This window comes from Fusarium subglutinans, assembly GCF_013396075.1.
Source record: "Fusarium subglutinans strain NRRL 66333 chromosome Unknown NRRL66333_c0000041, whole genome shotgun sequence".
Classification (NCBI taxonomy): domain Eukaryota; kingdom Fungi; phylum Ascomycota; class Sordariomycetes; order Hypocreales; family Nectriaceae; genus Fusarium; species Fusarium subglutinans.
The window spans coordinates 32,874-55,205 of NW_023502104.1; the positions used below are offsets into that span (position 1 = coordinate 32,874).

Sequence of the window (22,332 nt, forward strand, 5' to 3'; positions counted from 1 at the left end):
GAACAAGATACTCGCCATCTAGGATTGGAACAACCGTGCCTCTACCCTGATGAACTAATTCCATTGGTGTTGATGGGTTCATCTTTATACCCACAATCTCTTTCTTGGAAACAACATGTCTTTGAGGATCTAAGGATAATTTGAGCTAGGTAGTGAATAGCGAGAATCTCAAGCTATGCAATAATTCGCCAGAAAACGGTTAATAATTTGATATTCGATAGCTTAATATCCTTTCCGCACTTTCATTTCCGAAATGGTCGATCCTAAATGGTTGTCGTTGATAGTGGGTCGGGCCTGGCCGTTGAAGGTGCTGCTGTGACGATTTTACAGGCCTAGCTCTTTTCTCTGGCGGCGCGTGTCAAGCTTCTTCAAAATCGCATCTTCAACTTCTTTTCGCGCCCAATTTTGCATTTGTCACCGTATTGGTTCTTTTTTCTTTCTGTACGCTCTATTATAATCATGATATTATAAGATACAAAAGAAACCCCCCCATAATGTCAACAACGATTCGTTTGCGGCTCGTCATCCGCAGACATGCAGTCCCCGAAGTCAAGCTCGTATGGCCCTGCGTCGCAAATGACGATTTGACTATGGCGAGGCTCCTCGCTCTGGTCAACGAGGTAGTGCCGCTTGAGAGTGGCGACTGGGGCCTTGAGGACTATGTTGTCGAGCTGTATGACGGCAAGGGCGATAGTTTCGAGCTGCTGCATTTTCAGCCTGTAGGCAAAGTTTTGAAGGAGGATGACCAAGTTTTGTACGACCTACAGCTGTCTACCCCAGATGTTTTCGCATACTAACAGCTTCACAGAATAAGATCACTTTCTACCGACGATATAAGACGACGAAAACTCAGCGGCCGACACCAAATATCCGATGATGGAAAGCATCTTATCGATGGACTTGCTTTTGGAAGGCCGTGGTTAAGGGCGCCACGCGATCGTCCAGCACTTGACCTGCCACCTCGTAAACGAGCACGAATCACGCACGAAGAAGAGCTAGATGAAGACGACAATGATGGTTCATATGTGGACGAAGAAGACCAGTCGGACCAGCTCTTGCTCGAAGACTCTGTAGCCCCTGAAACGGAGGAACCAGGCACCGTTCGTTTGAGAGTAAGATTTTTGGACAGCGATCAACTCGAAGAAGAGAACGAGGATGAAAACCTGGACGACGAAGACGATTTCCAACCTATAGAAGAAGTCCACGCAGAGTCTGCGGTCGATGAGGAGGATGACGACGACGCTGAAAGTAGTGACGAGGACGACTTGGATGCGGATCTCTCTGATGAGCTGAGACTTCTGCAAGAAGACAATGCCATAGTCGAGCAAATACCTGCTAAGGAACAGGAAACTCTTCTTCGAGGAGACGACAGCCAAGATCCACAGGCACTTCTACCTACACAAGGATTTGACGTTTCGTGGCTCGACAAGATCACAGCGCTACGAGCTGCATTTCCGCTGACACCAGTGTCCACACTACAAGACGAGATGAACCGAAACAAAGACCTGCGGAAAACATACGAAAGACTGTCAGAAGCCAACAAGCCTGTAATTAGCTACGATGAAGCGCTTGAACGAGTTCTTCTTGGTCCTGGGTTCTCAGATGCGCTGTCACTCGATCAGCCTGCCGATGAAGAAGAAGACCCAGAAGATCGAGTCTTGCTCCTCCCTGGTCAGGCGGAACCTAAGGACGCAACGCGCCCTCTGATTCAGGAGATTGAAGAAGAACCTGCGCCTGTCAGTACGCCACGCCTGTCGCAGAACCAGTCATCAAGACCTTTGATTAGCGAAATCCCTAATGAGGAGGAAGATACATCGAGCTCTAGCAGTAGCTCAGACTCGAGCTCCGATTCTGATTCTGACGCTGACTCTGATGTGGACATGGAGGAGAAATCGGATTCTGAATCGGACAGCGACGCCGATGATTCGGACGGCGATTCCAGTGACGATTCTGATTTCCCGGCCCCAACACCTTCGCGGCCAGCCAAAACCACTCAAGAAGACTCTGAAGACTCCGACTCGAGTGACTCCGACTCAGATTCAGATTCGAGTTCCGATCCAAGCAAGGGCGCTGGGGCTACCAAAGACTCCGCGGAAAGTGACCCGGATGACAGCAGCGACAATTCAAGCGACTCAGACTCCAGCTCAAGTGAATCCGATTCGGAGTCAGAGCCCGAGGAGATTTCATCAAAAAAGCAGCCTCAAACGAAGCAACCACAACATCCAACGAAACCCGAGCTCGAGCCCGAGCCCAAGACCAATGGCCAAACTGCCAAAGCAGCGCCAGAACCCGGACAAGGGCCGAAACCGCCCGGAACTGGACTGGCGAAGACGCAGAAGAGGAATGCCCGGAAACGAGACGCCAAGAGACTCAAGGCCATGCAAGCTCTAGAGGATACACAATCTCAGCCATATGTCAATGGTACTGCAAGCGAGGAAGCCGAGCTTCTGGCTCGAAAGCGGGCACTTCTCAGTGCCGTAAGTGACGAGCAAGAGGATGAACCAAGCCTACCCAAGGACGCACCAAACAAAGAGACCAGGCCTATGATAGTCGAGGTCGAAGTCGAAGAGCAACCACCAGCCGCCACTACGAGCCAAGATGTAGCCCCAGTCGAAGAAGAGCCTGTCCCGGCTCAGCGCCGCCACAAAGTCGACATGGGAGCCGGACGACGACTTCTCCTCGGTGCTCTTGGATTAAAGAACCCAAAGACCAAAGCGGATGAAGACAAGCTTCGCCACAGTTTGATGAAGAGTGTGAAGCCTCTGCAAAATCCTCGAGTTCAGGCTGAAGAAGTCAAAGCCAACGATGACAAGCCAGCAGAAGAGCAACCGGATGAAGACCCTGAAGCGTGGCGAAAGAAGATCTCGTACCGGGCTGTCGAATGCGGTCAGGATGATATTGTGTTGAGTGAGCCACCATTCCCATTCGTACAGCGATGGGACCCTCAGCAACAATATGGATCAATGAGGAAGCGAAAGAGAGCATCGCAAAATTTCAACGATGATAGCTACTACGAAGAGGACTCTCAGCAATGGAATGGAGATGAAGAGTGGAACGACAACAGTCAAAGGAAGAAGAAAAAGAACAAGAAGCGAAAAAACAAGGGCGGCCATAACGGAGATTACGACGAAGAGGAGTCACGCGAAGATTCTTTCGGTGGGACAGGAGCGAATGGTGATGAAGACATTGTGTTGAATTATGATGACATCCCAGCCAAGCACCGCCCCGAAGAGAGTCAGTTTACAGACACAGAGGATCTCCCTTCGCTGCCTTCAGATGTCAGTACGCTGCCAAGTCTTGTGCTGTCCGACATGAAGCCAGGAATGGTTGCCACCTGGAAGCAGTTAGTCATGTCCAAGGCGACCAACTGGCAGCCCGAAATGGTGCCTATGACCGGGCTTATCCTCTCGATCAGCGAGGACAACTGCATGCATGTCCTTCTAGCAATGAGGGACCGAGAGGGAAACGATAAGGAGTACGACGAACACACAGGTCAACGCATCTATGCAAAGTTCGAAGCACCAGACCTTGATGAAGACGAAGAGGATGACGGCCGAAGAGAGATTCCATGGGCTGAAATGTCCGACCCTAGACTGGTCCAGCCAGCACCGCCACCTGCTATGCTGGAGACTTCTGCTAAGAGCATAAAGCTTCAGGCAGAACAGAACAAACCCGTACAGAATGGAAATTCCACGGCGGACAATAAGGTTAGCGCGAGAACGAATCCCGATGAGACTATGGCTGAGGAGTTAGATACGCAGAAAGTGAGAGCCGAGGTGGAGGCCGATTTGATGGGACAGGAAACTGAAGGGAAACCCTCGGGAACCGACAAATCGACATCGATCCCTTCTGGCCAGCAACCACCACGACTTGAGTTTCCGGCTTCCGGAAACGACAGCCCGATCAGCAGCTTTGTTCAGCATGCTGTGCTGTTTGGTAAATATGACAGTCATCTCCACCAACTAGAGGAATCTATGCAAGCATCCATGTCCCAGTTGCAATCTCTTTTGTCGCGTGATTCAGATAAGGGTAAAGATGACAATGAGGAGGGAGAGAAAACAGGTATTGATGAGTCGGACGGAGCGAAAGATGCAAAGGAGTCTGAAGGAGAGCCGGTACCGACAGTCGAAGGTAGCTGGGACGCAGTTATTCCCGATACTATACCCTCGCCAGAACTGCCACCACTACCGACAAAGGGCGACGCACTTGTTGACCATCGTCTGTTAGTGGTACCCTCATCTGCGGGTAGCGTTCGCAGTGGGCGGCAACCCCCATCAGTCAGCGGCCTCGACGACCTTCCAGAGGAGCGAATTGAAGAATCAGTCGAAGGGGGCATCGTTGATGATTCTCACGGGAGGAGCGCCAGCCCACAAGTGAGGAACGAATCCCGACCGAGAAGCAGCAGTCCCTTTCCCTCACTGGAGGAAATCTTTCATACAGCAAGGCAGACACAAAGTCCTTTCAAGTTCAGTCAGATGTCAGTGCCGCAGTTCATCAAGTCCGAAAGGAAAGATGGGGATTACGAAGAGGCGATGCGAAAGTTGGATGAGGGTGAGGAGTCTGATCGTTCACCTGATCGCAACAAATCTTTACGGAGCTTGTTACCAAATGCGACACAGCCTGAATCTCAAAAGGGGAGCCCCTTGGTACGCTCGTTTAAGAGCGAGGGTATCAAGCCTGAAGCATCTGAACCTCGACATTCTGCGACACCCCCAGCATCTCAGAAAGTGAAGCAAGAACCACAGTTCGCCATCCCAGAGGGCAGCCAGGTTATCGAACTGAGCTCTAGTCCACCATCAGTTCAATATGCCGAGGACTATGCCCACGACAGCGAGGACGAGACTTATCAGGATTCCCCACTGCCACAGGGTTCAGGTTGGGTGCAGAAGAAACACAGCGAAGTGAACACACGAAGTCGGGGAAAGAGTCTACCAGCGACGGAGGCGAAGAAGACAACAACTGTCCAAAGCCGAACTATACGCGGACAAACATCTGCTCCAGTGGCTCGAGGGGTGTCGACAAGTGCTTATAGTCAGATCAAGGGACGTAGGAAGACCACACGAAAGTTCTGACAGACACGAGATGGTTCCAAGTTATGGAAGTACTGGAACGGATGAGACAGGATCTTTTGCATCGGGCGCTCCACTGCCTTATTTCAGTTCAGTTGGAGCAGTAAGGATATGGAAAGGATTGGCAAGGGGAAATATGTGTCAAAACATTCTGTATTTTAGGAAACAATGGCGTTGGGGAAGCATAGCGTGTCGGCCCAGTCAGTGTATGGCTCAAGGCAAAAGACGAAGCTGGTTAAACATCTGCACCTTAAGAAAAGTAGCATAAAGAAACAAGAAACGAGTTTAGAAAAAAGGCCAAGATTCACGAAACTCAAATCATGATTCTCGTTCTCATTCTTAATGCCCAGCGTCTCATGTGAGGACCATCACGAACCCGTCCTTTAGCCCCAGTGCTTGTCTCAGCGCAGTCTTAGCTGCATCACGAGCAGGGCACCTCAGCCAACCAAGTCGTCTGAGCGAGCAGATGATGCAGCGAAACAACCCACCATCTTTTTCGCATCTTTCTGAAATTCACCAGTTAAGCCTAATTTTTGTCTCTGTTCTAGCGTCTCATGAGCACTTTTTACTGAGCAGCCGTTGGCTATTGTCGCGTGGTTTGGATGTTCATCATGGGGCTCTCTTGGGGGGGAAATAAGTATATTGTTCGGGGGATGGAACGTGAGGTTTGTCGGTCCTTTTTTTTGCAACTTGTTCTGCTTTGTGAAATTGTGACTATTGCTGTTGTGTTCGTTGGAGAACTGTGAACCGTTTGGTTAAGACAGGTATATAACGACGATATCATCCTGTTGAGGCGATTATCTACCACTTTGCCCAGAAATCAACCAACTTATACGAAATACTTTTGGATATACAAACAAGTCAACTGCAAAACAAAACAATACCGCAACCATGTTGCATTTCAACTACATCTTCACCCTTTTCGCTATGTTGAGTGTGGGCTTCTGTCTACCTACACAGACCCCAGAACCTCAGCCTGCACCTACACTCTCCCTCGGGCTCCCAGACACAACAGGTCTGCCAGAGCTTCCAGGCGGTTCATTCTTTGAAGAGAGACAAGAGAGAAACAACGCCAACCCATCTGTCTTCAACCCTCCCGTCACAGCTGCCCCCGATCAAGCAGAACAGCTAGCGAGCATGGGCTGGGCGCAAACAACTTACTACGAATGCAAGACGAGAGGTGGAAAGGAGCGCTGTGGATGGCATATTCCCGTGTACAAGGCTGGCGCTGAGGGCCGACAAGCTGAGATTGTGCACTGGAAGGTCGTTGTTGGGATCGCGTTGGGGTTGGCTATGTTGATATATGGAGGACTGTGGTGAAGAGTTGATTTGAGGATGCATTGGGTGGAGTTTGGAGTTTGGGATAGATATGTTGATACCCTCATGCTGCTGGGCGGCTTCTGATTGATTAAAAACATTCTGTATTTCTCTCGCATACCTTTTTCGCAGTGATATAAAGTCATGAGTCAAGCATTCACGAACCGTAGAGCCAAATGTGAAAACCCGCGTAAACCAGAGACGTTGTTATTTTTGATTTTGGTCCGAAACCCGAAGAACACCATTGATTTCATGCTAGTGTAATTGAGAAGAGACGCCGGTGAAAGCAATCCTCCTCATCGAGTCCAGAGTAGCCCCTCGCCAGTCCGCCCAGCAAGTCCCTGTACCCTATGCCGATGCCGACGCCGACGAGGATGGACCGTAAATGGACGCACCACCACCGCATGCACGCAGCCATAGCTGCTCCCCAACCAGCCCGAGGATATACACAAGCCCAAGCCAAGTCATCGAGTCGTTTATTTCTCCTTCTTGGCCTTGGCACCCTTGACCTTTGCCGTACCACGGAGGGTCTTTTGTCGGTTCTTGCGCTGCTTGCCTGTAGTTGTCTGTCAGCCTGACTAACCCTTGGTACTTCTGAGAATGTCTGTAACGCACGCTGCTGTCGGGAGGCACGCTCGGCCTTGGTGGCGAGACCAACCCGCACCAATCGGTACTGGGGCTCGAACTTCTTCATGGCCTCGGGGGAGTCATAGACGAGAGCGAAGCCGGTGGTCTTGCCGCCACCGTACTGGGTTCGGAGACCGAAGACGGAGATCTGGTCCTTCTGGGCCTTGTAGAGAGAACCGAGCTTCTCACGGAGCTCCTCCTTGGAGATGTTGGCACGGTTGGGGTGGAGGATGTCACTATTAAATGCAATCGCCGGTCAGCCCACAAGTTCCCAAGCACACAATGACATGCCCCTATGTCGTGTCCCATCGTATCCCATCGTCGATGCTTAATGCCCGCCTGTCCCAATTTCTGCGAACGGTATTCGATAAATTCGTTATATGGCGTACAATCGTGCAGAACAGCGATATATCGAGCGGGGAAAAAAGAGGCAGAGGCAGGCGAGTTTCAAGCATCGACTCAGGTGATGTTATCGACGGAACGCGATGCGGGAGACGGCATCATCAAGAAATCTGAGGGTATCACTCACACGACCATCTGCTTGCGGCCCAGCAGAGGGTTGCGGATGAACTTGCGAGTTCGGAGGGTGACGGGAGAGTCGTTGTCCGCCATTTTTGCCGATTGTCGTGATGGTCTCTGGGGGTTAGTTGACGGTGGAGAGACTGGGCGTTGATGGGTGAGATCGTGCGGTTGATGAAGTTGTCACACTGAAAATCCAACTTTGGTCGCTTAATTTGGTCCAACCCTAATCTCGTCGAATGTGCGCGATTTGATGCCTCGGATCTGAGGCGACAACACACAAGGGTTTTTTTGCATCCAAATCACGTGGAGGTAGTCGGATGATCTTCGGCTATTGGAGCCTGGGAATAGTCGGGTAATAACGAAAGCCTTCGGCCTCTCAAGTTGGAGATGTCCAAGTTTCAACTCCAGTCTTTGGTGGAGATGGGTGTCGTCAGGCCACTCCAAGTCCACACACAAATGAGCTGAGTCTGCAATGACTCCAGGATGTCTCTCACGTAGTTTATACGAGATATACGAAATCAACAAAATTTCAAACGACCGTCCCATTCGCCTCCAAAATGTCATCCAGTTCCAAACAAGTTGCCCGGTTCTGTCATCAGTATCTCCAGCTCCAGTCTGACTTGGACTATCCAGAAGCTTCACTGTTAAAGACTTCTCAAGTCCAAGATGCATTTTATGAGAGGTTATTCGCGGATGGAGCCGTGAGATATGGGCCTCCTCCACGGTTTCAACTTCGAGTTCTCAAAGAGCTCATGTCTAGAGTTGAAGCTAGCATTGATGACTGGGAAGAGTATGTAAGTCATCGTCGCTAGCATCCATCACTCTATTTACACTTTCCAAATCAGTTACTAATATACCCAGGGCGTATCTGATGACTTAATGTCTGCGCTTTCACTCTTTCTTGCAAACCCATTGCCTTCAGAAGCCACTTCTGCTCAGCAAAAGTCATATGTCACATACCATCTCTCTGAGTTATGTGAAGACAACTCAGAGCCAAGCCCGCAGGCGCCTCATATCACCCTTCTTGAGAACCACTCTCTCATCTCAGGCTCAGGGACCACTGGTCTACGCACGTGGGAAGCTGCCCTTCATTTAGGGTCATACCTTTGCCAGAACAGACACATTGTCAAGGGAAAGAGAGTCTTGGAACTAGGAGCTGGTACAGGATATCTTTCCATTCTTTGCGCCAACTTTCTCGACTCTCAACATGTCATCGCATCGGATGGCTCTGACGATGTGATCAACAATCTCCCCGACAACCTTTTTCTCAATGACCTTCAAGATTCCACACAAGTAACCCCAATGGACGTCAAATGGGGACATGCACTGATGGGTACCGAAGAGGAGAAGTGGAATGGTGGACGGCCTATTGATGTCGTGCTAGGCGCCGATATCACTTATGACAAGAGCGTGATAAGAGCCCTGATCGGGACTCTGCGTGAGGTATTTGACCTTCTTCCACATGTGGAGGTTTTCATCTCAGCGACACAACGAAACGAGAAAACGTTTCAAACATTTCTGGATCAGTGCCAAGCTAACGGACTCGCCGTGGAGGTGATACAATTCCCAATCCCAAAGCGGGAGGTTCAACATGGTCCTTTTTACAACGATAATGTCGCCATCCACATCTGCAAAGTTTCCAGAACGTAACCGGGCCCCTGGATTCCAAGAAGACACTATACTCAGTTTATGCCAATAGAGGCCGGCAGCTAGGATAGCGTAGCCTGTCAAAGGGATGACTCCTCTGCATTCCAGTTGTTCAGTTGGCGTCAACCAGCGACATTGGGCTGTCTCACCATGAATTACCTATACAGAATGCGGCATCGTGATAATTCGGGAGATCCGAAAAGCACAAAAGTTGAGCGACTCGGCTGCCAAACTATTGTTACAGAAAATGCTTCACGGTTACACTTGGTTGTGAAGCGTCGTGCCACTCGACAGATAATCGGCTCACGATAAGCGCTGCGGGGATGCAGTTTGTGGTTAGGTGACGGTCGGCTGGCTGTATTTGTCATGGAATTTGGACGTATCAGAGACTTGAGGACTCGGATGCAACGGGTATAGCAATAGCTATTGCATGATCCCGATATGTCACTTGAGCTCGGGTATGGGGAAAGTCACACCACTGCATGTCAACCATGATGATACCTCTGAACTTTGGCTCAAGGCATAGGCCCACGATTAACTGACCCGCTGAACCTTTTTAACAGACTTCTGTTTGTCTTCAAGAAATGGTCAATTGCACAGGTTGAAGACATGGCAAACTCCTCAACAACTTTGTTGCCTCCCAGGTATAGGGCTGCACTACAGGTTGGCCCAGGCTTTCTAGGCCATTGGACGCTCAATTATCCGTAGAACGGCAGAATCAGCCTCCGAGACCCCTGAAGGCAATTGGGTTTGAGTTGCGGGGAAAGGCGAAATGGGTTGGCTCCAGAGGGCACAATCTAGAAGTTGACAAGCCGGCATACTTGGCTGATGATTGGCTTTGCCCCGCGCTCGATGGCGACAGGTGCTTATTATCCTGTTGGTAGTTGGAATCCCGTCAGGTTGGTCAAATGCCCTGGGGTGTAGCTCTCTTGCCCAGCCAAGAACGTGGCACCCTTGGGGATGGACGGACAAAGAGCCACGGGATCAGTGGCCTCAACTTGAAGATGATCTGGGGGTAGAAGGTTCGGGAGAGTGACGGTGGAGGCTGCGGACTGGAATGTTACGCTCAGGCACGGCACTATTATTCAGACTGTCGATGGTCCGTCATTGCACTCGCCCTCTTAGCGGGAGCAGTGCTGAGAAGACTGTGTGAATGTTGGCAATGTCTTCCAATAGATGATAGCTTTAATTGGTACAAACTTTGCACTGTGTTCAATCAATTAGTGATCAACCTCTTGAAGCTGCCTGTGGAAGAGGTGTTGAAGATGACGACGGAGGAGATGAGTTGTCTCGAAAAGCAGGCTGGCACACAACCTCAATCCGCTGATACTACGTCGATGTACGTCGTAGGCGTACAGAGTGTAGCACGATCCAAACAGAAGCTTTTGCTCATCATCACTTGATGCGAAAGACTTCATACCACTTGCGTAATAGCATATCAAAAGAGACTTTCCTGGTCCTCAATGACACACACTGACGATTACCCTAGACAGAAAAGTGTAGTTTGCCGAGAAACACTTGCATCATGGAACGAATCAAACGCAAGGAAATGGCTGTCAACGTTTGTGCTATGTATGCAAAGCCGATCCGATCAGACATATGTAGCTACGTGAGAAAGCTTCTTATCGGAAGTTTTGTAGCCTTTGTTCCGGTGATCGATTGACATGGACTAGCAGATCAGGTGAAAGCTTGTTGAAGCTCGAGTGAGCTCTGAGCCACGAATGTGATGACGGAGAGTTATCGGCATGTTTCGTGTTGATTACGATTGATTCCCCAGAAAAAAACCATCCTTTTTGCGGACTTTATGAGGTGATGTTGGTGATTGAAACGTCATGTGTCTTTTCCCACCAATCCGTCGGTAATCGGCTATGCAAGCAAGACGATCACGACGAGGAGAGACCAACGCCCCTGAAAATCAACTGATGATCCATCCATGGTTGCATCAATTGAATTAAGTTGAGTTGTGAATTAAGGAAAAGAACGAAAATATGTATATTTTTCGTCTCATCTTAAAAGCTGGGATAAGCTCCCTTGTTTATTTCGGGAAGAGCTCTAATCTTGCAGGGGCTCATCCTGGACTTCAATCTACTCTGCAGCCGGGGACAGCACCTCAATCGTTATCGTGACGGTTACAAGGGTTCAAGGAAGAGTCCACAACTTTTTGCCAGGACGGGGAATTGGGGATTACGCGTTGTACTTGTTCTGTGACAGATTCCTTCTCCATAGCTCGAATGTATCAAGTCCGCAAGCAGCCGGCGATGGAACCTGTTCGCAACACCAAATCACCCCACGATACCTCGCTATCAACCCACGAAAAACTCCCGCCTGTAGCCGTTTTTAACTGCCTTGCAGTTTTGAGTGAGGGGGAAGTCTGGAGGGTTGCAGCCCGGGAAACAGGGCATCCATCCACCAACTGAATTGGAATTGGAGTGCCTTATCGCCCCAGCTCAGCGGCACAGTGCAGCACCCAAGCCCTCCCTGTGTAAATCCTCTATCTTGAGTACGTGCGGATATTCATTTTCCCATCGTGACCTATTCCTGCATTGACGGTTTTTGGAACTACTGCAACGTTCTTTTCATCAGGCAATTACTTGTTTTCACCGGCTGCAGATTATTCTGCACGTGGGGTCAGGCGGTGACCCCAGGGAAAGGATCTCTAGGCGGCTGTAAGCTGCAGATATTGTAAAAAAAGACCTGGAGAAGTAGAATCCACTGTTTTTTTTTTTCATGAGAATGCCGGTCAGGAATTAAAGGGCTCAACACCAATCGTCTATAGCACGGGCACATTTACTATCCCCGGAGCAACAAAATCCTCGGCACGAGAATTGGACGAGTTATTTTACATAAGATTTGCTGCTTGTAGAACACTATCAATCGCATGAGGATGTGTGAGGGGGAATTGACAGCTTCGGTGTTGTTCTTTATTGGAGGAGATATCACCGCCAAGCAATCAATATTCGTATAGTGTGCAGTAAGCAGGCAAGCACTGCATCGTGCTTCAATATCAGCCGTATCTTGCTCAAACTCCGGACCGGGTCTGACATGGAGAGCTTTAGGTTGCAATTAGAGTGCTAAAATAAATTTAGCAAAGAGCCTCCTAAATTTAAGCTAATTTACCTAAATATTTTTATCCCTCAAGATCCGGGTCCTAAGTTTCCTCGCCTTCTGTAGCGGGCTCAACCGGGGAAGCATCCATAGTATCGTGAAATGCATGCCCGGCACAGACGAACGAGTTTGCGTCTCCATATCAATGGGGAATTAATCCACTTTCCACGTACGCTATGATATATCTACAGTAACATCAAGCAAGAAAAAGAGCTCTAGATCGAGTCTGAATCGGAAACTCATGAATAAGAAAAACCTCGCTGTCTCATGTCCTGGAACGTCGGTTAGCTGCTAGTTGGGTGAGCTTATAAGCAACCAGCCGTATTTGGGAGTAGCAAGACATGGAATGTCTCGATATCGACATCTGAAATCATGCTCATTGAGGTGGATGATGGCGCGAGAGAGAGCCACACGGCGATTAACGCTGTCAACGACAACTCACCAAAGTAACCCAACCCAAAGAACCCGGTGAGAACTTATCAGACCCTTCCATTCTGTTCAAGACGGGAGCGGGGAGCTTCAGAAACGGGGAATAGTACTGTGCCAACCTGAATACAGTGCAGTACAGCCAGTCTAAAAAAAAGGGCTTCACACCACCCACCGCGCACACATCATAATCGCAGCGCATCCCGTCACATCGCCAGCGGATCCACAACTAAAAGCTTGATGCCCAGGATCTTCTGTCAATCCCTGTTCTGCTTCTCGTCTTGATTTCCCAGGTGTCCCAATAGGAGGAGGCCAGCACCCCTCCCCATGGCTTCGGGCTAGCTTCAGTGAGCGCAAGTTTGCCGTTCAGCGGCTAGAACCACACGGTCCTAACTCATAATGAACGAGCAAAGACGAGAGAGAGAAGAAAAAACAGAGTGAGAGCTAGACTTACAGTGGACAAGGGCTCTAAATGGTGGACAGGGGGGATGATGGTTGTATTTTCTACTTTCAGACATGGCGGTTCTTGGTGCTGACTCGTTGGTTGAGACCTGACGATTCCCCTTCATTTCCCATTCCAAGGCTTGGGGACTGGCGTACCTGGATCTCGTACTTGGTACATTTGATACTCACCCCTACTCTAACCTACCCCTACAAGCTTCAGTCAAATTCAATCAGTTCAGTCCAGTTCCAATCTATTTGCTGACCCCTCCCGTAAGTTACATACCGCATCGACCGTAGCGTAGCTTGTATTCTAGCGGAGTGCCAATCCATATCTTTATTAATGAACCACCCTGCTCCCCCATAACATGAGCATCATACTACTTCTTATCATCCATCGACAAGCTTCAGTATAACTATACCAAGCACCCCCGTCACTTGAATTCTTGATTTCCTCATACTCACTCATCTTACTCTCACATATAGTCAGTTGACTGCTTGTGTATCGTGGACGTTCCAAGCTCCTATCATATTACCACTTTCTATACAAGCTTGAGATTGGTCCCCTTCAGCCTTGAGCAACCACGGCGTATTATCCGACGATCGACACCTAGTACCTACATCTTACATTGCAGCTTACATTTACGATACACTGCACCGGCAAAAGGTCACAAGAATATTTATACACTGGACGACTCGACTCAAAGTGTTCGCGACGACACTCTAACCGCGACCCAATCTTACACATCTTCCTCCCAGTTACTACATAATCGCTTCGATGGTCTCGTCATTAGACGTGAGAACCCATTTCTTTTCCGGGCACAACCGATCAACATCAGTATCGAGTATCAGTAGCACAACAGCTTCATATTCAATAAGTCCAGCATCAAAAATGGCATCCGCCGGCGCACAATCATATACCCTTGCTCTTCAGAAGTATATGCTTCTGACGGAGCAACACCAAGAACTATGCGATCGCCTCGACCAGATCCGACCCGAGTTCAACATGTCAAGCTGTTCCCACGGTTCCTCACCGTCCACATCGCCAACCCGATCATCCTCCTCATCCCTCTCGCTCCCGCCCTCACCGAAGCGCCACTCCCGGAGCGGACGACACCACTCGCGCTCCCACGCCCGCTGCAGCGGCTGGGAGGACCGCAATGAACTCACTACAATTCCCGACGAGGAGACCATCTACGAGATCTCAGCAGAAGAGCAGCGCCTCTCGGAGGTCAACGAGAGCATCAAGCGCACTTTGACAGAGCTTCTCAACTGCAGTAGTGTTCGTGCCGATCGGGCGTTTAGAACATGGGTGCAGACGAGACTCATGGAGACTGAGAAGGAGCTTCGCAGCGGACGAAGGCGACGAAGCTCTGGAAACGAGTAAAACTGAAAATATTTACTCGTGTACTTTTCGCCATCACATCATGTCGGCATATACTCACGCAATGTCAATGGTTGACTTACGCGGTGGCAAACATACGCCCCCCCCAATACCACAAAACTTGGCAATAATTTTAATACTTCTCTTCTTTGTCTTTTTATCTGCATTGGCGAAGGCGTTTACGGTCTCAACTCGAGCTGGGAAGAGAAGGAAAAAGCTCACGTTCTTACATTCTGGGCAATATCGGACTAGGGAAATACTACAGCATGCTTTGCGAAAAAGCGATTTTTGGGGGGTTTATTTGTCTTTGTTTCTTCCCCACACCCACTTCACTTACACACACAATCTTCACTTCTTGTCTATTACTTCATTTTTAGGTTCTACAGAACCAACTGCATATCGCGAGATCGCTCATCGTGGCTTTTATTTTTAAACTTTCATTTACATTCTTGCGAAAGCCACGCTGGATCTCGGAGGCATGAACAAACGCCACAAGTTTATTACCATCATGAAGATCTCCCGAGGAGGAGTTAGCCTTTGTTAGCGATAGCATCAAACAGTGCAAATGAATGCAATCTCGCAAAACAGCCTTATCAATTCAAGAGTCCATCTCTGTAAAGTGAATGCATTCCCGGTTATCATCACTCGGTCGACCACGTAAACTCCAAGAATGCTATGACCCCAAAACGCAAAACATCTAATTACACTTGTCTACCCCGAACTTCCCTCCTCCCCCAAATGCACGTCCGGCCGGCCCCGCTCGCTGTTATTGGCATTGCAAAAAATAGATAGTGAAGAAAAACACGCGTCTTACCCACGAAGATCGTCCTTTGAGACCTTCCCCCTGCTGCATCAAAAACCCGTTGGGGGAAATGAAGATCATCTCTTGCACACTCGCTAACCCAAGAATTGTTTAACTAATTAAGCGCCCAGGCGCTTCTTTTGCGATAACGGTTCTGCGCTAAGAATGTCTCTGATATGAGCTACCAGTGCGCTTGGGCTTAATCGATCACGATCGGGGAGTTCAGTTTTTGCCACTGAGTACACCGCTGAATCGCTGATGTGGTCTGGGCCTGAGGATCGACCAAGGTTGTGCACACCGGAGAGGTGGAAGATGTTGAGTGTAGGTGAGTGTGTGGTACCGTAGCATGACCGTCAGGGACTGTCATGCTAATGGACAAGCAGGTTTTTCGATATATTACAGCACAGCACAAGCTGGAGGCGAAGCGGATGCTATGATGCTGTAGGGTGGCCTGGGCGGTTTGGTTCTAGTGATCGTTACATCACTGTATAAAGAACAGCCCTTGAGCTTTGAATGAGATGAGGCTGGTTGAGCAGTTGCTCCGGGTGAACAATCATTGCGGAAGGTGAAGCAGAGTTGTCGTTATGGGGAAACCATGTCATTCCCGTCTCACATGAAGCAGGATAACCATGATCCTCACATCCACTTTGAGCCTCGAAGACGTACCGGGAAGTCTACCCTAGCGCTCCCGTGGATGACTCTCTACGCGGTTCACCGAGACGTCACCTCAGATCACACCGATGGGAATGACTTCAAACCGTTGTCGATCATCACGACAACGCTCCTTCAACGGTATTTCTTCAAGCAGCCAAGACATTTCTGATAGGGTATAGATGCTTCATCCCGGACTGTCAAACCCAGAGCCTTGACATGATATGACGTAAACAGGTCAACGGCGCGGGAACATCGAGATCGGGAAAGCTTCACCTTCCAGAAACAAAGAGTCTCACCTAGAAAACAAGAATCCCTGCCGGTCATGGGGTTTGACAGTCGGCGATCCGGACATTCTGCTCCATGTATACGCCCCTTTGGCACTTTGTTCAACATATCGTCAGAATAAGAGGAACACTTTTTTGTTTCAAGGTAAAAGGTTCTTGCTAAAACGTCATTTTTAGCGGTTCTTGTGGGTTGGGTAAAACAAGGATGGGGATTGAAGCTGAGGGTCGTTTTGTCGAAGTTTGATCCACATGATAGAGTATCGGTAGTTGAGGCTGCTAGACCTGTTGTAGATTCTTGTCTTGTAGGGAGTCTTTTGACCCTGTGAAAGGCGCACGGTATAGAATACTGGCTGAGGGGACTATGTGAGAATATCACGAAAGAAATGCTCAGTTATAGAGAGCCCGCCAGGATGCAGATTGTTCCATGAATTAGTAACGTCTTAGTGGACTGTCCTGATGTAAGACTGAGCATCGCTGAAACGAGAAGGGAGACGTTGGAGGCCGGTCCGCGAGTGGAATCGGGACAAGAGAAGTGATGCAAATTCTTGAGAAAACTAGTCTCGTATGCTCGTTACGAACGGATATGGCATCGACAATGAGACGCTGTTCTGGTGAAGTTGAAGTCATCGTGTGATTACGTAATCTTATCACCGCCACCTGTGGCGCCATCCAGAAGGCTCCTTGTCGAAAGCTTCGCGACAGTGAGTGGCTGGAGCAGCTACCTCATACAACCTTCCGTCCATTCTTGGGACAACGCGTCCTTCTCTTTACAACCTCTTTTCGCATTCAATCAATTCATTCGGCATCGCGTAACAGAGGAGATAACATCGGTTATCATGTCAGTTCTCTTGGAGACCAGTGAAGGCGACATTGTCATCGATCTTCTGGTCGACCATGCACCCAAGCTTTGCGAAAAGTAAGTCATTCCAATGCCACCTTATTGCTGTCACCGAGTCGCTGAACTAACAGATGATATAGCTTTCTGAAGCTTTGCAAGGCCAAATACTACAACTTCTCACCTGTTCATTCTGTTCAGAAGAACTTCTCTTTCCAAACCGGCGATCCTCTCGGCCCTCTTTCCAAAGAATCCGATGGCGGCTCTTCAATATGGGGTCACATATCCGGCGACCCCTCGAAACGAACATTTCCGGCCTTCTTCCACCCCAAGTTGAAACACTTGGAGCGAGGAACAGTCAGCATGGCTACTGCGCCCCTCCAGTCCGATCCTGATACACGTGTGGCTGGATCTCAGTTCATTGTCACATTAGGCGAAGACACAGACTATTTGGATGGTAGGGCAGCGGTCTTTGGAAAGGTTGTCGAAGGTTTTGAAGTGCTGGACAAGATAAACGAGGCGATCGTGGACGAGAAGGGCTACCCGCTTATCGACATCCGAATCAAGCATACGGTTATTCTGGACGATCCCTACCCTGACCCGCCTGGCTTGAGGGAGCCGAGCTCGAGTCCCCCTCCGACCGCCCAGCAGTTGAAGACTGTTCGAATCGAAGATGAGGCAGCATTACACGCAGATGACGGTGTCGACGAGGAAGAGTTGGAAAGGAGGCGTCGCAATCGCGAGGCACAGGCACAAGCCCTCACTCTGGAAATGATGGGAGATTTGCCATTTGCAGAGGTCAAACCCCCGGAGAACGTTTTATTCGTCTGCAAATTGAACCCTGTGACTGGCGACGAAGATTTGGAGCTCATCTTTGGCCGTTTTGGCAAGATTTTGAGTTGCGAAGTTATCAGAGATCAAAAGACTGGCGACAGTTTACAATATGCATTCATCGAATTTGAAGACAAGGCGTCATGTGAGACAGCCTACTTCAAGATGCAGGACGTTCTCATCGACGATCGCCGCATTCATGTGGACTTCTCTCAGAGTGTCAGCAAACTGAGCGATGTGTGGCGAAAGGACACGAACAGCAAGCGAAGGGCGACTGCTCATCGAGGCGGATGGGGAGGTGTCGATGAGCTCGAGAAGCGCCGACAATACCGAGATGAGGGAGAAAGGATTACGGGTGGTAATTACAGAATGGTTCACGGCGAAGACGATATGAAAGGCAGATTGGGGCGCAGTGGACAGAACCAGGAGAAGGATGATGTACCTCCTCCAAGACCCCATGGTGATGAAGGGCCATCACGTCGACGAAGCCGCAGTCGGAGTCCGCGGCCAAGAGATCGAAGTCGGGATCGATATCGCAAACCACGAGATGACCGTCAAGGCGACCGGCGCGATAGAGATCAAGATAGAAACCGATATCGGGATCGTGGCCATGACCGTCGAGACCGAGGTAGAGAAAGGGATCGATATGGACGGGACGATTATGATCGCAGGTCAAGGAGATAAGGAAGGACTGGTGGATTGCAAAACGCATCACAGCAGTGCAACGCTCACAAGCACTGGCGCATTGAGGCGCAATACCATTGACGGCAAGCGTTCAGCGTTACTCTGCGATGCAACAGCTTCAGCTAATTTTAATACGGAATGCATCGCACGGCATTACACGAAAATGGAATATCCCCACAACACGAGTTTGACAGCTACCTTGACAGAGAACCTCGTTGAATTCAATGCTTTACTTCGTGATATGCAAACACCAACTTCCTCTCATCTCACATACGGTCCTTCACCGGAGCATCTGCCCCAAGCAACGGAAGACAATGTGGGCTGCTCAGTTGAGCACGTACTGAACACCGTCTACGCATGAGAGACGTTATTCTGACCGAAATGTACCGATGACCGTGGGTCGGCGGGGAGGATCTGTCTCCCGCTGTTGAGCTACCACGGCGTCGCTCTGGATGAGATCTCCGGGCCTACCCCATCTCTTTTTGCCATGGCATCGCTTGCCGGCGATATCCCTAAGCTTCTACCAACACCTTTGACGTTGTCATACCCGACAGGTCTTTTTGGATGTCCAGCAGATCACAACGCCCAGCAAGGGGAATCCACTCTCGTCAAAGCATCCAGACATTATAGACCACCTAGACCAACACCCCACAACATGTTTGGCTTTACCTCCAAATACTGTTTTTTGTGCGAGCTTGCTGGCTGTCCGTCACTCAGTCGAACACTCCATAATCTGTCTCTGCTTCTCTACCTATAGATCAAAAACCCGTCATTCTCGGCTATGCTTGCTTCTCCTGTGTCTTCTAGAGACACGGGCGGGCACAAACTCCAGCTCATCAATGCAAGGCACGGGCGTGAGACGCCATACTCTCACCACATCGAAGACTATGTTACACCCCAAGTAAGGCTTGTTACGGTCGAGCTTGGCTTATTCGACAAGCATTGAGCCCTGAGCCCTGTCACCTGAGCTGTCTTAGTCAACGAAGATTCCTTGAACAGGCTCTGGGCTGAGAGATGCGGCTGCTGCCCAGGGTACGTAGATGGATCAATACGGTTGTCTCAGATCGCCAATGAGCTCGGTACTGGTAACAATGACTGGGGACGATTACCTGTACTACGCTGAGGTACTCCAATATCTTTCAACAACACGAGCTACGGGTTTCGAGGACCGATGACCGAAGCAGAAGCAATGTTGCCTGGTAATTGCATCATTGCAGCGTTGGTCATACATAGCTCGGGGACTCATCCGTCGACAAGACGGCAAAATTGTAAGTTCTGATCGGCCAGTGTTGTGGATTTTGGTCCATGTAGTGACGCCGACACGCCATGTCCAAGCATGGAATTATTCAGGCAAAACTTGTCGAGATGTGCAACTGCGAGACGCCAAAGCCCCGTCCGCCGGGTTTAGCGGCCATGGGGCGGGCTTGACTGCGATTTCAGTCTCCAACGGGAGCCGACATAGAATCAATATAGGCTCAGTGGCCTTGTGATGTTTCTGCTAAGGAAGCAGTTTCAGATTGTTCTCTGCATGTGATCCAACCTCCGGATCTTCATATCGAGCTTCCCCGCGACTGTTTTGCGGATCGCTACAGATCATTGCTACAATCAAGGGTATAAAATCCCAGTTGGACGGAGTTTTGGTCAGCCATCAAGCAGTCTATCCTCGTCCTTTAGTGGACCACGAGAGGTTTCTAGGTGAACCCCTTGGTTGAGTGACCAATAGTATGTATTGGTGGAAGCACAGCGCGGGTAGACGCAGCTTCATGCGTCACACCCTTAAATGACAGTTGGGCGAACAGTATCTCGTCGGGTTATTGCTGAAAGAAATTTCCGCCCTGGATACTGCGCTTGCTGTATTATCACGGACCGTCTTCTCTTTTGAGAATTGGTGTTGTCTTCTCACCGATTGTGGGGCAGCCGTAGAGGAGAGAGAAATGAAGCGAGCCTGCTTTCTCAAGCTGGTTATCTCGCCGTACTGTGTATGCTGTATGGGCATGACTGATGAGATGAGTCGCGATACGAGACGATCGTTCCTTGACTTGAGAAGGCTTGCCCCAGAACTAATTGAAACCGCCTTGACTCAAGAACGGCTGTTTGATCCAGCTGTGAAATAAAGTGAAGACATCGAACGATGTCTATGTTACTGTGTCAAGTTTGAACTTCGTACAAACCTCGTTCGGTCAATGGACTTGGAGACGAGATATTTCACAAACGACCTTGTCTTGCCTTTACTTCTTGAGACAGTTCTATTGTTTGGGGATATTCGCTCGAACAGCGCCACCGATGTGGAATCGTGCCTCAGCCTTGGAAGACCCCCGAAGGGTGTCAGCCCGAAGCCCTATGCGTTTGATGCAAGCAAGCCATCGCGCCACACGAACGACAGGGCAAGACCTCCGCCACTGGTAGAAAATCCCTGTAGAAGAGCATCTGTGTGTCTCTCGTGGCGTCTTTACCGAAATCTGTTCTCGATACGCAGGCGCAGACTCAAGCTTGTTACAACTGCAAGTCATCGGACCTAGAGGACCTATCAACTTCCATGGTTTCTGGACGTGGTCAGTGTTTGGCTTTATTTCTGCAATGCATGCCCCCTCTTGGCCGGGCTCTGGCTTCCATACTATATTTACACACGCACCGACACGCACCGTTTGGCGGCCTGTCCCCAATGAGGATAAGAGTCCTGACTGCTACTCCTTGCTTTTGCATGTTGCTAGCTCTCCAACATCTTGGAAGTTATCCCTTTGTATCCTGGTTCTGCAGATCTAATACCGGACAACTCAGCTCATTTGTGGAGACATATTCTTGTGTAACCATCGCCACGGTGGCATGTCCTTTTTCGTCAAGCTGTGATCATTTTCTATGCCGTTTGTGTGCTGCCTCTCACTTTATGTTGGGACCAATCTTGAGCATCAGAGTATCCAATACAAGCGAACGAAAGCCATAGGCAGGATACTGCATCTTGAGTGGGGCTTAGAGCAGAATTATGCATCTCACACATGCAAAGCCTCGCCGTGAGAAAAGAAAATTCACGGAGCAACGTCAAAAGCAACCAAACAGCGTTTCAATGGCCTAGGATGGCTGTTGTGGTGTGTGAGGTGACTTTGTGCCTCAGTCTCGCCCCTGGACTAACGGGAAGAGTTTCTTTCCATGGACACCAGCATTAGATGCCTTGTCGACCACGTTTTCAGGTGTTTGTTGTCGAAACATTAGTATCTGCAACAGTATCTCGGCTTCGATATTACCGCACACACCAGCAAGGGTTATAGACCCACCACCACCCAGCTACCGGGTTAAGAGGCTGCGATTCTATCGAGATGTGTTGATCGATGGCATGGATTGTAGATGACCCGTGTATAAGACAAGATCAGACAAGACAATTGCAAGGGACAAGGTTCAGAGCTTCATGGTTGAAAGCCTACTGTGCGTGCTTCATATACCGAAGTACCTGTCGATTACTGTAGTGCACGCCTGTTACACAACTGGATCACAAGCAGCAGCAAGTAACAGCATTTCTTGACGACTAGCGTACGTTGCGCGACAAGCGAAGGATATCTCTGCGCTCCAAGTTATGGCGGAGGCTAGATCAGTCAATCGTTTAGATTCACAACTGGGTTTTGTGTTTCCATTGCAGGCCTGACCTTGTCTGTCAAGGTTTTGTGTCTCGGTGGGGTTTGCTGCCCCAGACATAATATCCGTTTGGATATGAG

General features: G+C 49.5%; 6 protein-coding genes across 6 annotated transcripts; 5 read left to right on the forward strand and 1 right to left on the reverse strand.

Annotated features, from left to right (window-relative positions):
- Positions 1-494: 494 nt before the first annotated feature.
- Positions 495-5,072, forward strand: FSUBG_4487 (SRP40-suppressor of mutant AC40 of RNA polymerase I and III; the record flags this gene model as incomplete). Its single annotated transcript, XM_036682481.1, has 2 exons — positions 495-754; positions 809-5,072. The coding sequence occupies 2 exons, from the start codon at positions 495-497 to the stop codon at positions 5,070-5,072; spliced, it is 4,524 nt and encodes a 1,507-aa protein (XP_036539902.1).
- Positions 5,073-5,960: 888 nt separating this feature from the next.
- On the forward strand, positions 5,961-6,389 carry FSUBG_4488 (uncharacterized protein; the record flags this gene model as incomplete). Its single annotated transcript, XM_036682482.1, has 1 exon — positions 5,961-6,389. One exon carries the CDS (start codon positions 5,961-5,963, stop codon positions 6,387-6,389), a length of 429 nt encoding a protein of 142 aa, XP_036539903.1.
- Positions 6,390-6,862: 473 nt separating this feature from the next.
- FSUBG_4489 (ribosomal S24e) lies at positions 6,863-7,625 on the reverse strand (the record flags this gene model as incomplete). Its single annotated transcript, XM_036682483.1, has 3 exons — positions 6,863-6,942; positions 7,002-7,249; positions 7,543-7,625. 3 exons carry the CDS (start codon positions 7,623-7,625, stop codon positions 6,863-6,865), a joined length of 411 nt encoding a protein of 136 aa, XP_036539904.1.
- Positions 7,626-8,092: 467 nt separating this feature from the next.
- Positions 8,093-9,185, forward strand: FSUBG_4490 (FAM86A; the record flags this gene model as incomplete). The annotated part of the gene is made up of 2 exons (XM_036682485.1): positions 8,093-8,329; positions 8,397-9,185. 2 exons carry the CDS (start codon positions 8,093-8,095, stop codon positions 9,183-9,185), a joined length of 1,026 nt encoding a protein of 341 aa, XP_036539905.1.
- Positions 9,186-14,046: 4,861 nt separating this feature from the next.
- On the forward strand, positions 14,047-14,541 carry FSUBG_4491 (uncharacterized protein; the record flags this gene model as incomplete). Its single annotated transcript, XM_036682486.1, has 1 exon — positions 14,047-14,541. One exon carries the CDS (start codon positions 14,047-14,049, stop codon positions 14,539-14,541), a length of 495 nt encoding a protein of 164 aa, XP_036539906.1.
- Positions 14,542-17,114: 2,573 nt separating this feature from the next.
- FSUBG_4492 (peptidyl-prolyl cis-trans isomerase-like 4) lies at positions 17,115-18,989 on the forward strand (the record flags this gene model as incomplete). Its single annotated transcript, XM_036682487.1, has 3 exons — positions 17,115-17,194; positions 17,257-18,302; positions 18,346-18,989. The coding sequence occupies 3 exons, from the start codon at positions 17,115-17,117 to the stop codon at positions 18,987-18,989; spliced, it is 1,770 nt and encodes a 589-aa protein (XP_036539907.1).
- Positions 18,990-22,332: the final 3,343 nt, after the last annotated feature.